This window comes from Sminthopsis crassicaudata, chromosome 2, assembly GCF_048593235.1.
Source record: "Sminthopsis crassicaudata isolate SCR6 chromosome 2, ASM4859323v1, whole genome shotgun sequence".
Lineage (NCBI taxonomy): Eukaryota > Metazoa > Chordata > Mammalia > Dasyuromorphia > Dasyuridae > Sminthopsis > Sminthopsis crassicaudata.
Window position 1 is genome coordinate 549,978,150 of NC_133618.1, and position 15,190 is coordinate 549,993,339.

A 15,190-nucleotide genomic window follows, 5' to 3' on the forward strand; every position below is an offset into this window, starting at 1 on the left:
ATAAAGAATTAAAATATTATGTTTTCTGTCAGAGGCAGAGAGTTTAAGTGGTGATGTATCAACGTCAAGACTTTCTAAAACAGAGTCCAAGCCAGAATTTTATTATTTTAAAAAGTTTTATTCTGCTTATTTAGAAATTTGAATTTTTTAATAACTGCAAAGAAAAAGAAAAAAAAAAAACAAAAACAAACAAACAAAAAAAAAAAAAAGCCACACCTGAAGAACTAATATAATTAATTAACAGAATGCAGTGGTATATCATTCTAAACAAATAGTGCTGATGTGCCATAATAAATTGTCTATTAGTAAAAAAATACATTTTAGGGCACATAATAACAGCATCTGTATCACAAATTACAGTAGGGATACTTTTCAAGATTTTAACCAAACTAGAGAATTTTGAGTAATGCATCTTTCAAATGCAGCACTTAAAAATGTAACAATTCTGCATTCTTGTTCTAAAAAATGTCCTTGTATTTTTATCATAGAAATGCTGCTGCTTTATTGCTGCAAGATGTCAAAGTTCAAGGCTCAAAAGGTATAGGAGAGAATACAAAGATATCTTTTATGAAACTTGTTTTATATATATATATATATATATGTATATATAAAAAGGTAAAGTTTATAAAAGTTAATTTACAAACCAAGAACAAAAGGGTATGCACGCATTATGTACAAGCATCCTTATAACAACTATAAATTTTCAATGCATAGCAAACCCTCCCCACCCCAAGGGAAAAAAAAACCCAATCCTATACCATTATTTTCTTCTGGTTCTATTCTGATCACATTTTGTTTCAAACCAACAAGTTCACAATCATTTCTTTCCAATCTTTCTCATGATATATTATACAGATAAGCACAAAAGCCATACAAAAACTTAGCCATACAGAACTAAGATGATCTAAAACTATAAAAAAATTAAGGGTAAGGCATCCCTGCTGGTTAATATGTTTGTAGTAATGTGGTTAATTTACAGATTCAAACAGGCCACTGATCCAGTCTCATATGCTCTATGTCCATCTCAAGAAAAACTTGAGTTTTTCTCACAACCAACACAGTGAGTCAATGCCAATTTGTCTAATTATCCTAACTGTAAATCGCTACAAAACCCACTGGACTGGATGTTTGCTCCAGATGTATTTGCATTTAAAGAGGGAATATGCATGTATGTCTCTGTGTATACACACATGTGCATGTATGTGTATATATCCTGTACAAATTAAAATAAACTATGTGTCTGTCAAACCCTGGCCAAAATGCTAGAAACAACAGTGTAGTTAAAAAAGAATACAGCCCAAAATGTTTCCTCTCTTCACTGGCTGGTAACTTAACGGAAATCTACCAATGTAAAGTTCCCAGTGCCCTTAAAAAAAATACAAAAACCAATTCAAAACTAAAATGCATTCAGAATACCCATACCCATGCCTGCCCTCAGTCAATACCAATTTTCCATTAAAATCTCAGTCCTATGGCATGTTTTTGACTGTGGTTCAAGGGTGTACTTGCTTAACCATCATAAGCTGAAATAAAATGCTTAACATTAAGGAGTCCCATCATCACTTCTATGAACAGCATAATACTTGATAGAGTGGTTTCACTTAAAATTCAGTAAGTCTAACCCAGTTTCACATTATTTAATCAAGTTTCTACGTTAAGTATTAAAAATGGTCAATCAAGACAGAAACACAATTAGCTCCAACAAGATAATTTGGATCTCCAGGAAGAGACTTGTTCTGCCAGGTCTTAGGATCACCTAAGGGAAAAAACAAAATGGATATTTATTACCATTAAACAAACATATTTACATCACATACCTAAAAGTCAGGATTCTCCATAATTCTTGTGCATGTAGTTGTGTACTAAGATGTATAAAATTGTATAATTTTTGCTTTTTAAAATGGAGCCTGAATAAGAAATGAAAACTACACATGGATTGCTTGCTGTCTAGGAGAGAGAAGGGAGGGAGAAAAATATAGTACACAAAGTTTTGCAAAGGTGAATGTTGAAAACTATATTTGCATATATTTTAAAAATAAAAGGCTATTATTAAATTTTTAAAATATTAAATAAAATGGGGCCTATCATTTTGGAATAGTACCTATAAGTTTCCACAGAAACAATTCAGATATGGCTTAAATTTAGCTACCTGAGACTGCTCTCCAAGAAAAATTTATTCTCATCTTAAAAATTAAGGTAACTTGACAAAACGAAGAAAGTAAAAGAATTCTGAAAGTTCTAAGCAAGGAATGATCAATTCCAAGACACCAAAAAAATTCCTTTCTCAAGGTAAGAACACATAGTTCCTTTGAAGACCCCCATATTCTGAGATTATTGAATAAATGACAAGAAAGCTGAGTACAGACACTACTATAAACCTCTCCAAATAACCAGGGATTCTGACGCTAGGGATGAATAGGAGATGAATCAATATAAACCCCATGTTTCTACATTGGTTTCCAACAGAACTACATACAATTAATTAGTCTGTAAAAATGGCTATTGCTTTGCATGTATTAGGAAAACTAAATTTTTTTTAATGCTTCCTAGTTTTACTTAAAGAAAAGTAAACATGTCATCTAAGTAGAAGAAAACACTTCTGTCAAAGTTGAAAAAGATTTTTTTTCAGAGCTAATAATATTTTTTTATTTGTACAGTATTCATGGATTAATTATATTATCTAAAGATTATAGATTAAGTATAGTTTAGAAAAAGTAGAGAATGCTTTGATCCATGAAACAAGAGCTAAATGAATGCCACACACATATAATCTTTGTCTGACTTCTCTCTCAATATATTCATTACATTAGCATAAATTGAGGAAAATTATCTGATTTGATCTGTCTTACCTGACTTTTACCTGTTTAATGGACAAGTTGTGTATTTTATAAGTTTTATAAGACTATATTAAATTCCTTCTTTGTCTAATTTTCAAGAAGAACCAAGTCAGAGTAAATCCACATGACTGTAATATAGAAAATTTTGAACTCTCAATCTGACAAATATATTTTTCCTACAGTATATTGGAGGTCAAAGTAATATGTTTTTTATGTAAGAGATGTGATTCTATGGAAATTGGAGTGTAAACTTAAATTTCTATAATTAGAAGTTTCTATTTGGAGGAAGCATGCAGGAAAACCCTTCATATAACAAGCAGCTTATATATCTGATTTTCCTAGATGTTTGACACTGGACAAATCACTCAGCCTCTGACCATATTTTTCATCTATAAAATGAAGATAATAGCTATGAGATAATAGTATTTGTAAAACACACTGCAAACCCATAAGCATTCTATGAATATCAGTTATTATTTTACTATTAATAGTAATAGAGGCCAGAATGTTTCTACATTTTATTCTCACAACTCTATGTTGTAGAAGTTATTATAATTATCACTATATAGATAAGAAAATCTTTGCACTACAAAAATCAATTTGAATCTGGACCATCCGAATTGTGAAAAATTTAAACTAACAATATGAATTAGTGATATTTTCCTATTTCTGGTATTTCTTTAGTGGGAACAGACATGTGGTAACAGTCATTTGTGATCTTCATAAGTGCAACAAAACAAATCACTGAAGAGTGTGATAATGCAATGGAAGAGTTATAATTAAGATTTAGTAACAAGCCATAAAAAAAGCAAAAATGAGAAAACTATTAATCCCAATAAAAATTTGTGTTTTTCTTCCTGCTAATCTGACCAAAAATATTTTAAAATTCCTTTTGGTGCACTATTGGAGGTAAAAGAAGTACAAATATTTAGATCTCACAAATAAAGTAAATATGTGCAAAATATGAAAAAACCTTCCTTCATCTATCCATACTCATTTGTCCATTCATGACTGATATTTCTATTGCAAGTAAATCTAGAAATGCTTATGAAACAGAAAGTGACATCAAATATGATGACAAATGTTATGCAATGATTATTAGCCCAGTAAATCAATCATATGATAAGCACCCAAAAGCCCCAAAAGGACAGAGGGAGGACAGCATACCCGACGAGGAGTCGGATGATTTTAGAGCAAAAGACCAACCATCAGGAGTCATAGACGCACAATGTGGTAAGCGTAGCTCCACTGGCTTCAGGAATTTTAGTCCATGGGGCCCACACATAACTAAAGGGCTGAGCAGCGTTTCACCTGGAATTCAGGGGGAAAAAAAAAAAAAAGGTGCCATGATACATACTGTCAAATCTACAAATTATCAATTAATAGGAATTACATTTGGTCTCAAGAAAAATGGACAACTTGGAATAGCATGAAAAATGTATATAAATATATGCTTTTATTCTGATCTTTTGAAAATATCCTATGATCACTCTTCAATATATAACATTTTATATTTTACTACAAATTACTTACTGGAGGATTTAAGGGATTAGGACTAATGCAAATATCAATGCAAATACATGAATAGATTATATGGCTACAAAACAAGTAATTTAACACAAGGGCAAAACAAAACACCTTAAGTTCTGGCAAATTTTAAGGAAATTTATTGACTTGATATATTTAGAAAGCTAAGATCTACTTGGTTAAAATACAACTGCCACATTAATATCACAATACACTATGATAAAAAATCATATATTTTAAAATGTGTTTGCTCATTGTTTTAAATCAAGAGTTCCTAATTTCTGATCAGAACTTTCAAGCCACTTTTCATATTCTAATCTTATTACATTAGTGCATCAAATTAAATTAGCAATTAGAAAATCCAGTTTATCCTACATGTAAATCAATTTATGTGGCCGACCAATTGATACATACACACATACATACATTTTATTTATATTATATAAAACCTCCATATGTTTGGTAGGTATTTCTTAGAAAATGTAATTATTAAAAATATTAGGAAGAAGAGAGGAAAAGTAATTCTTTTATACATAAAATAAAAAGGTAAACTATCTAAATTCAACAAATATTTACCAAAGACACATCTAAGGCACTAAAGCTAGGCACCAGAAATGCGAAGAATAATTTCTCAAGAACCTTAAATTTTATTATAATAGAATAGAATAGGCAAAGTGGGATGATTTAGGAAATGGCAAAAGAGATAATAAATTTACTTTGCCTTGGCAAATATTTCTAATTTGCCCAAGCTTTAAGGGATTTTTTAAACTTAAAGACCATTAACATTCAATACTGAATCAACTATATCATATTCTTAACTTTCCATATCTCCATAATAAGAGTTTAGTGTTTAAATTTAATAGAACTCCCTGACAATTGATTTAATTTTTTATAGATCAAAAATATTAAGAGTAATTTTTTGGTATATCATATACTTACCTTTTTCTTTATCTAAAGGTGGTAAGATGCTATTGTCTCGGCAGACTTTGAAATAGATTTCTTGCTCAATTCCTTCAGGGATGGCCCCTTGTGGAATAATTATACTAACTCCAGTTTCTATGGAACTTAAGACACCACCATTGCTATTAAAAATTCCTCTTGCTGTGGCTACAACAGTGTGACCGTCTTCATCCTCGTCATCTTCCAAAGCTGAAGGACTGAGAGTTTATGAACATTTAAAGAAGATGGGACAGAAGAATATTTTGATTTTAATTTATCACATATTACACACGATAAGAAAGCATGGAAAAGTTGGTATGTGCAGCAACAGAAGTAGGCACAGTGATGATATCACAAAGCCACTGAATTTTTTTTCTTTCTTTATGAAACCTTTTATTTCATGTTATAGTTAAAAAATAAGGACATTTTATTAACTGGGAAATTTAATTTCTCTTAAGTGATTTTTCTCTATTATTTAGTATACAATAATGCTTTTGGAATTCAAAATATATACCTGACTAAATAGGAACCTGATAGTAAATAGCTCAAAAATAAGTTTAAAATATCTATAGAATTATAACTCATAAGAACTTAAATAATTTCAACTGTAATTCCCAATGACAGAATATGAGGGACAGTAAAGTCCTGAAAAATCACCAAGTTTTCAATCTAAACTTATAACATCAGAAAAAGCTTAACACCTAAGTGAATACACAAACTAACCAATCAAGGAGAGCTGTGGTAAAATATTATAATTCAAGATGGACAGGAATGAATCCTGGAAGGCTTCTTGAAATGAGTTTTGAAATAAGTTTTAAAGAAGAGAGAAAACAGATCATCACAAAGAAGTAAGTAACATGTCATGGGAGTTCTAATAAAAAGGAATTAAGTTCTAGAACAATCAAGATTATGTGGAAGTTAATTCAGAATGCTACACCACCAAGAGATAAGTTTTTTTGTCCTAGAAAAAGAATAAATTTGTCATAATAGAATGTGTTGCCAATGTTTTGAGTTCATGAAAAGCTAAAGTAAAGCACAAAAATAAATTATTATAAAATAATACTTTTAAAGGAACACAACTAAGGAAAATTCTGTTAAAATAAATTACATCAAGAATCTGAATAATTAAGTTAAAAAGAGATGTTTTAGACTTCCTAGAACAAGTAGTAGTATAATGAGCATGTTTCCTTTACTACCCCTTACCCCCCCCCTTTTTTTGTCATATATTTTGGGTTCTGTTGCTTAGGTCTTGATCTTTTAATTTTAGCTTTAGGGATTATGTAGATTCTATTTAACCAGGGAGAAAAAAAAAAAAAAATCAGATTTTTCTAATTACAGAGCTGACTATTCCAACAACAAAAACTAGAAAAAACATGTTAAAAAACTTGTTCCATGACACAGAAATGAATATACATACTCTTCAAAAAATGAGATTTAGGATGACTACTTTTTTTTTTCCAATTATTTCTTTTAAAGTTTGAGAGTGGAAGGGTTAAAATTATCAATGTAAGTCAAACTATATAGTGACACAATAACTTACATTAAATATAGTTTCACACACAAACAAAAGAAAATTATAAATCTCTAAGTTTAACAAGTATGAATGGGTAAAAAAATGACTTACCTTACAGGAATGGCTTTAGGCACTGCACTAATATTATTTGGTTGATATTTGGGCCTATCTGTCTGAATGGAGAATGTCTCTACTCCACTGTCAAATTCTGGAGGTTGTGATGAACTGTGTGCTTTCAAAAATGTTTTGGGGGAATTTGGAGCCTTAGGTGACAACTCCAGTTTATGGTGAGTTTCATTTGGAAGCAGATTGTGATTGAATTTAGGACTTTCAAATTTTCGTTCAAATGGTCTGGCAGAGCTTGTGTAAGGTTTTGGTGTAAATCGGTTATATGCAGGAGTGACTGTTTTCTGAGTTTGTTCAGTTCCATTAACTGGGCCTTTGTCAGGAAAACTTTTCTGAGGATAGAAAGTAGACTGAACAGTATCTTCTCGGTTTGAAGATCGGAAGGTTAGTGGCTTATTTTGAGACGGAGGTGGGTCTGGCTTAGACACTAAAGAATTCTGAAAGTCCAATGACAATGAGTTCCCTGAAAAAGAAAAAAACATATGAAGAGAGGGTTCTAGTCAGAGAAAGTATTCATCAATGGAAGGTGACAGCAATTATCCATAAAACATAAAAAAGGAGGGGAAAAAAAAGATTTAACTTAATACTTCATTGAAACCAGCATTACTTTTTGGCAGGGACAAGTATCCCACCTATTTCAACTCATCTTTTTTTCAGGCATGGTTTGAATGTCAATTTCAAAGCCATGTTATAACTCTCAAGAAAGTGAGCTTCTATTTCCCCTTTGTGAACAATAAGGCAGAAATATTTAAAGTCTTTTTTCCTCATATCCTTGTTTAAAAGAAAATAGGCTACTTATATCCCAAGAAGTCTAATAAATAATTAAAGTAGGATTGAGGAGTAAGTGTGAGAGTTTGAGGGAGGTGTGAGGAAAGGAGGAAGGGGAAAAATATGGAACCATTTACAGGTTGTGCCGAGATGAAAAAGGAAAACATTCTTTATTTCTAAAAGATGAACTACATATGAAGGGATATTTAAGAGGTTAATCTTCAAAAAAAAAAAAAAAAAAAAAAATCTGAAGCCAATGTAACTGATAAGCAGGTACTATTCTCAGTAGATTGGCCAATGTTAGAATCTTGAGGAACTGAAATATGGAAATGGAAGCTTACACTGAAACTGAAAAAACAGAAGCCAATGTAGTTATCAAACCACTAAAGATAAGGGTCACTTTTACTCATGTGAATATCAGTTTTTATATCTTTTTTTTTTTTTTTTTTTTTTTTAATTTTTTATTTTATTTTATAATTATAACATTTTTTGACAGTACATATGCATGGGTAATTTTTTACAACATTATCCCTTGCACTTACTTCTATTCAGATTTTTTCCCTTCCTCCCCCAACCCCCTCCCCCAGATGGCAAGCAGTCTTATATATGTTAAATATATTACAGTATATTCTAGATACAATATATGTGTGTAGAACCGAATTTTTTGTTGCACAGGAAGAATTGGATTCAGAAGGTAAAAATAACAGTTTACATTCATTTCCCAGTGTTCCTTTTCTGGATGTAGCTGGTTCTGTCCATCATTAATCAATTGGAATTGGATTAGTTCTTCTCTATGTTGAAGAAATCCACTTCCATCAGCATACATCCTCGTACAGTATCATTGTTGAAGTGTATAATGATCTTCTGGTTCTGCTCGTTTCACTCAGCATCAGTTGATGTAAGTCTCTCCAAGCCTCTCTGTATTTCTCCTGTTGGTCATTTCTTATAGAACAATAATATTCCATAACATTCATATACCATAGTTTACCCAACCATTCTCCAATTGATGGACATCCATTCATCTTCCAGCTTCTAGCCACTATGAAAAGGGCTGCCACAAACATTTTGGCACATACAGGTCCCTTTCCCTTCTTTAGTATTTCCTTGGGATATAAGCCCAGTAGTAGCACTGCTGGGTCAAAGGGTATGCACATTTTGATAACTTTTTGGGCATAATTCCAGATTGCTCTCCAGAATGGTTGGATTCTTTCACAACTCCACCAACAATGCATCATTGTCCCAGTTTTCCCACAGCCCCTCCAACATTCAGTTTTTATATCTTTTTAATAGTGAAATTGTGGAGTATAAATTGCAATTGACAGAAATTACGAATTAATATCATAATATGTTCACAGGAAGACACAAAGGCTGAAATAACTGCACTAAAGGAACTTTTTTTTTTTTTGGAGGGGGGGAAGGAGCAGGGGGATGTGGCATTTAAAAACCTACACTAAATCTGGTAGTACCTCAACACAAATAGCTACTCTTAATAACCAACAAAAAATGCAGTCCTATAAACTTATGCTGATAAAATATTTCTAAATAAGGTATTTATCCTGTGATGGATTTGAAAATATATTATGATCTGCTCAAAACTTAGTGCGAAATTAGTTTAGAAAGTTTATATAAGCTAAAAACAAAACATTTTGCTTATTAATACTTTAATTCAGCCCTTTAATCTCATACCTTCAGAAAGGTGTCCCTTGGGATGTGTATGAAGAGATAGTGAAGAGTTGGTAATAGGCTGAGAAGGTTGGCTATATTGGGAAGGAGGTGGAGGTGGTGGAGGAGTAACTTGAGTTGATTCATAGCGTTTTTCACCAAAAGATCTATCCATAATATCAGTTTCAATAGGTTTTCCCCTGTTAAAATATTAAGGCAGAAAATGGTAATTCTCGGAAACCCACATTTGGCCAAACAAGCTTAAAATACTCCTAATTATCATTCTTTTCCTTGCAGTATAACTCTTAAAAATTTCTTTCTATGAGTTTTGGGAGAAACTTTATGTGAAGTCCAAGTATAATGTCAATTATTTTAAGTAAAAAAGAACTCAAGGCAATACATGTATTTTTAAAATATCAGTAAAAAAAAAAAAAAAAAAAAAAAATCCAGAAGATGGTAACCAAAAGGCAGGTGAAATTTTGAGTATACTTGAAAAATGTGACACTCCCATCTTCTAATTTGATGTCTTTCTCAAAGAATGTCTTAAACAAACCTTGTAAATATCTTGCAGAATAATGATCTTCAATCCTTCTACCTTTATGTAGTCAGAAGATAAACAAAATATGAAGAACATTACTTTTTATACAAATAGCACCCAATGTTATCCGGTGTGCAAAACAAATAAATAAAACTATGTGTGGTCAGTTTCATACTACCCATATTCCTATAGAGATATTTTAAGATTTTCTGAGTAAGGAGGTACTGGATTAATTTACAAGGCTCATTTAAGTTAAATATTATGTACCTATTATATTTACCCTCCCCCAATAAAATACTAATCACAAATACATAATACAAAAATGCACACTTAATATTAATTATCTGAAGAAACCCATAATTGTAACCATGCCATCTAAACCTTAGAAACAATCAGCCTAAACTTCACTAGTTTTATGTGCACAGACAGATTAATTATTAAGAACTGCACTTTTATGTTTACACAAAGTAATTTTATTTTCATGTTTGCATGTGACAAAGTAGACTTGTCCCAAGGAACTTCAAGCTAACAAGTACTTCCAAACAAAAAAGTTGTTTGGCTTCCATAGATATTAGACTGGAAAATTTTGAAAATGACTTTAAAGTCTGAAAGTGCACATAATGTCAATGACAAAAACCACAGGGGAGGACACCTTAAAAACATCCTCACATTTATGCCAATCTTACCACTTGATGTTCCTTTTCAAGTAGTCATAGCTAGTGTAAGAGCCAAGAAATCTAGGTGATAGCAAAACAAATGCAATAGAAGAACGAAAGAAAAACAAGTCATTCTAATAAAAGTTGAGGAGATGGTCTAAATTGTAATTTTCAAACACTAACACTATTTATAATTGCAACACTGCCTTCTAAGCAGCATTTGGCCTTTAAAAATATAACTAACACTCACTTATCCACAGATTACTATTGAATATATAGGTGAGTGGGTGGGCATGTACACACACACACACACACACACACACACACACACACACACACACACACACACACACACACACACACATTTTAGTGACCCTACCTGTCTACTTTAATTCCTTAGCTATTCTCAAAACTGAATAGAAAGATGGGCGAATTTTACATTCATCTTTTCATCTAGCGAAAGTGGTAAGTATTCAAGCAGGCAAAGTAAGTTGTCAAATGGGCAAAAAAAGCAGGCAAAAAATAAGGTGGGTAGAGGGAGCAGAGAGGAGCGAAAAATAAGAACTGAGTCAACTGTTTAATTAAAAGGAATAATGTTGCAAAGAAATTAATATACATTTAAGGATGCAGAAGCAAACTGCACATAAGCAAATGAATACATAATGAAGTGCCTGCATTGGCCATCTTACTGGGATGACCACAGATCTGTAAAATTTCAAAATACATTTGAAGTAAGCAACTCTGTCTAACACCAATTCCTTCCTAGGTATTTTCAAAATGAGATGTGATTTAAACTTTAAGATGAAAAAAACTTAAGTTATTAAGTTATTTTTATAGATTTTAATACTATGCACCTTTACCCACAACTATAAATCCAGATGACAAATTTATATCTTTGCATAATTCTTAAAGTCTAATAACCTGCAATTCTTTTTCTTCTTCTCTAACCCTGGGCCTGGATCTTCCAACAGTATTCACTGTCACTTTACTCCCCATATCATTTGTTGCTTGGAGCATTATTTCATCTAATTCTACCATTCTTTATGATTCTTTTCTGCACTAAAAATATCATGGGAAAAGACACAGGTGGGAAAAAAAATCACAGGATAATAAAAATCATGATAGCTAGCACTTAATATAGCATGTTAAATTTTGCCAAGCTTTTTGTGTGGGTACTAAGACCCAGATACATGCACATGTGTGCACACACACACATAGTTTCATTCAATCATGATAACATTTCTGTATCCCCCATTTTGTTGTACACCTGGAGAAACAGGTGGTGAACAGCTAAGTGACTTGCCCAGAATCCCACAGCAATTTTACTCATTAGGCGGGCCTCAGGAGCCCTCTACAGATCAACCCCCTACCAAAAGAAAAATGTGATCCAGAGATTCAGTACCTTGGCCAGGGTCACACAAGAACTGAATATCTGGAGGGATCTAAATCCAGCTTCTCTGCCTCCTAAGTCAGCATTCTGTCCCCTAAATTATGCTGCTTCCTATCAAAATGCTTCAAAAAATAACTATTTTTTTAATTGAAATTACTGGTCCTACAAATATAAGAAAGGCATGTAAGAGAATTATGACTATGTGTTCTACATCCCACCCATAGCCCTATGTCTTAAGAACAAGGAAGCATAAACTTTATCTTTGCCTTCTACATGGATTTTACTATGATTTCTTTCTACCAAATGAATATTATCTTCTTAAGTTATAATTTGACATATAGTCTTGATAACTGCCTAAACCCCTCTGAATTAAAAATCATCTATACATTGTTATATTTTAAAAGGTTATTAAAAAGCACACATGACTTCTCCATTTATTTTAATTCTCCTGATAAAATTCAATCATGCACAAGTATAGTTTATTTATACCATCTCAAGTTAAATAACTTACTTAGAGTAACTAGAAAAACCGAGCTGATTTGAAGAATGAATTGGTTTGACAGATTCTACAAGATGGCCAGCAGGAACTTGTGCTGAAGGTTTGTTTTCAAAATTTCTTCGATCAAAATATGAAAGCTGCTTTCGATAGTATTCCTCATCTTCCTCAGGATCATAATGATTTGAACGAACAATATCTTCAGGTGCCTTCACCTGAGGTTTCTGTGGTTCTGGGGACCTAGTGTATGATCATATAAGTCACTCAAACTCATGTTATGATACACAACTTATAATGAAAATTTCAAAAATACAGATAAAAAGGCTGGAAGATAGGTTACTGCAGCACATTTTAGACTTTTTGCTATAAAATCTAATGAATGTAGAAAATACCTTATTTTAGCTATTAACTTCCAAGTTTTCAGAGTCTACCTAAAAAAACAGAATGCTCAAGCAATTAGGATATATGTAACCAAGTTCAAGGATTCAGTCTTGTGCATCCTAGTCACAACACCTGCCAGGTTTTTGCCTATTTCAGAAACAATCATAACAAGCTAGGCTTTCTGTTTTCCTAACTTGTGGCACATAGTCTAATAGCAAATTGTGAGGAATGTTACCAAAGGACATGTTGACAAAGTCTGAAAGATACTGCTGTGAGCATTTATTATAAGGACAAATAGACCACAAGGGCAACACTAATTGTAATGTATTTATATCTATAATAGTGACTCATAAAAAGGTTAAATTGTGTTTGACAAACTTTAAGGAGACAGGAAAACACAGATTATACCCCAGAAAGAATTGCATAAAGTATAAGGAGCTAAAGGAAAAAGTAATGTTGTGAAATGATTATTGATATATCTGGAATCTGGAAGAAACTCAAATGTACTTTAAAAGTTTTTTCCCCCCAAACTAGAGCCATAAAAGGCTTAGCCAGAAAAGCTTCTTGTGCAACAAACTTCTCACTTAAAAGCAAGGCATTTTTCTAACAATTTATGGATTATTAATTAGACTTTTCACCTTTCCTGCCTAATCTGAACTACATTAAGGGCAGTTTATTATTTTAGTCAGGTAATTCATCTTATTTTTCTCCCTTTTCACTGTACTAAGAGAAACACTCTGGAAAATATATAAAGAGATGGCCCTTATGAGCTAGAAAGGCTTGACTTAGTTGCTGCCTCTAAGATATACTGGCTATGTTATTTGACCACATGCTTTATACAACTCCCTAATACAAAATTGCAGAGAAGGTTGCAACTTGACTTGGTAGAGGTTGCCTCCTCATCTAAACATTCCTTGGTAATGAAATCACTGAAGTCCTTAGCCCTACCTTAACAAGAGTAAAAGTGATCTTATTGAACTGAATATATAAATAACCCAAAATGTAATTTTATATCATAACCCAAACTTCTTTATTAAATGGCAATATACTCACCTGTAGAGTGTTTTATCATGTTCACTGAACTGATTTTGAGAAGTAGATTTAGGACCACTGATGGGAGCAACTGTAGGTTTAGGTGCTATTTCTGGGGGCTACAGAGGGGGACAAAATAACAAATTATATATTTGAAGCAATTATTTAATAAATTTCAAAGAAAATAAAAGACATGTTTAAATTACTTTTATATTAATTGATAACAAAAATAATTCCCTTTCTTTTATATATTTACCTTAATAGCAGTAGCTGTATCATTAATGTCCTTCTTACTTTCTAATGATGCTGACCTTTTGTTTTCAAACATTTTGACTCTAGTAAGCACAGACTGTGGCTTCATTGCTGGATCTTCCTCATCTTCAATTATAGTAGGTGGTGGTGGAAGTGGTTTGGTGTTTGAAGGGAGCACTTCTGTCTTTTGAGATGAAGGTATTAGAGAAGGAACACCTGTAGACCCATGGGAAGAAGGCTCATAATGCCCAACTTTAGCATTAAACCCTTGTGGTGGTACTTGTTCATAACTTCGAGAGTATTGATCAAAATACTGTTTAGCTTCAGAAGACTTGGACATTGCTGATGAGTAAGGCTGGGCTTCTGATTTATATCTACCATGAATATCATAACCAGAAGTTGGCTGTTCTTCATAGCGGAGGTTGGAGTTTTTAGAGGGTTGTTCATATCGTGATCTACTGTCATAAGATACTGGGGCTGGTTCTTCAAAACGAGGTTGTACTGGAAAGTAAGGACTTTCTGAAGCCTCATCAGCATGCTGTCTAGAGTCAAAGTCTCGAGAGTGTTGATTATCAAAAGAAGGCCTTGGTTGGTAAGGCTGTTTGTCATCATAATATGACCACTGGTCTTCATAAGAAGGCGTACGATGATCATCATAATGCAGGCGAGGGTCATAGCTTCGAGACAACTGTTCTGCATAGCTAGTAGACTCATATTTAAACACAGGTGGTTCAATATCTCTGCTAGATTGTTTTTCTGCATAAGGTGGTTGAGGTTCATAGCTCAAATTAGATTCTTTCTCCTGTCTCTGCACTGGGTGGTTAATAGGCAACTGTTTCATAACATAATTTTGTCTTGATGGTTCTTCAGTATATTGTTCTTTTTTATATACCTACACAAAACACATAAGCTTAGCTGTAAATATTTGATTTATAATCCCAATCAAATTTATTGTATAAAAACAAATGAATCTGGAGAAAAAACAAGGATGTGTTCTGCTAATAATTATAAGGTTACATTTAAATCAGAAGAAAATGCTAATTACTAAGTTGTTATTTTGATTAGGAGAAAGG

The 15,190-nt window shown here is 32.4% G+C and overlaps 1 protein-coding gene across 11 annotated transcripts in view; it reads right to left on the minus strand.

Moving 5' to 3' along the window:
- Positions 1 to 242: 242 nt before the first annotated feature.
- The window catches only part of TJP1 (tight junction protein 1), a 336,975-nt gene continuing 322,027 nt past the window's right edge, over positions 243 to 15,190 (minus strand). For 8 of the 11 annotated variants that reach the window (XM_074294985.1, XM_074294988.1, XM_074294984.1 and 5 more), the window contains 8 exons: positions 14,122 to 15,009; positions 13,887 to 13,984; positions 12,468 to 12,692; positions 9,397 to 9,572; positions 6,928 to 7,405; positions 5,304 to 5,521; positions 4,005 to 4,148; positions 243 to 1,756 (listed from right to left, as the gene is read on the minus strand). In XM_074294985.1, the coding sequence (XP_074151086.1) occupies positions 1,662 to 1,756; positions 4,005 to 4,148; positions 5,304 to 5,521; positions 6,928 to 7,405; positions 9,397 to 9,572; positions 12,468 to 12,692; positions 13,887 to 13,984; positions 14,122 to 15,009 (2,322 nt within the window). In that variant the 3' untranslated portion in view covers positions 243 to 1,661. The remainder of the gene's footprint in view (positions 1,757 to 4,004; positions 4,149 to 5,303; positions 5,522 to 6,927; positions 7,406 to 9,396; positions 9,573 to 12,467; positions 12,693 to 13,886; positions 13,985 to 14,121; positions 15,010 to 15,190) is intronic. The other 3 variants (XM_074294991.1, XM_074294987.1, XM_074294986.1) reach the window with 2 other exon arrangements.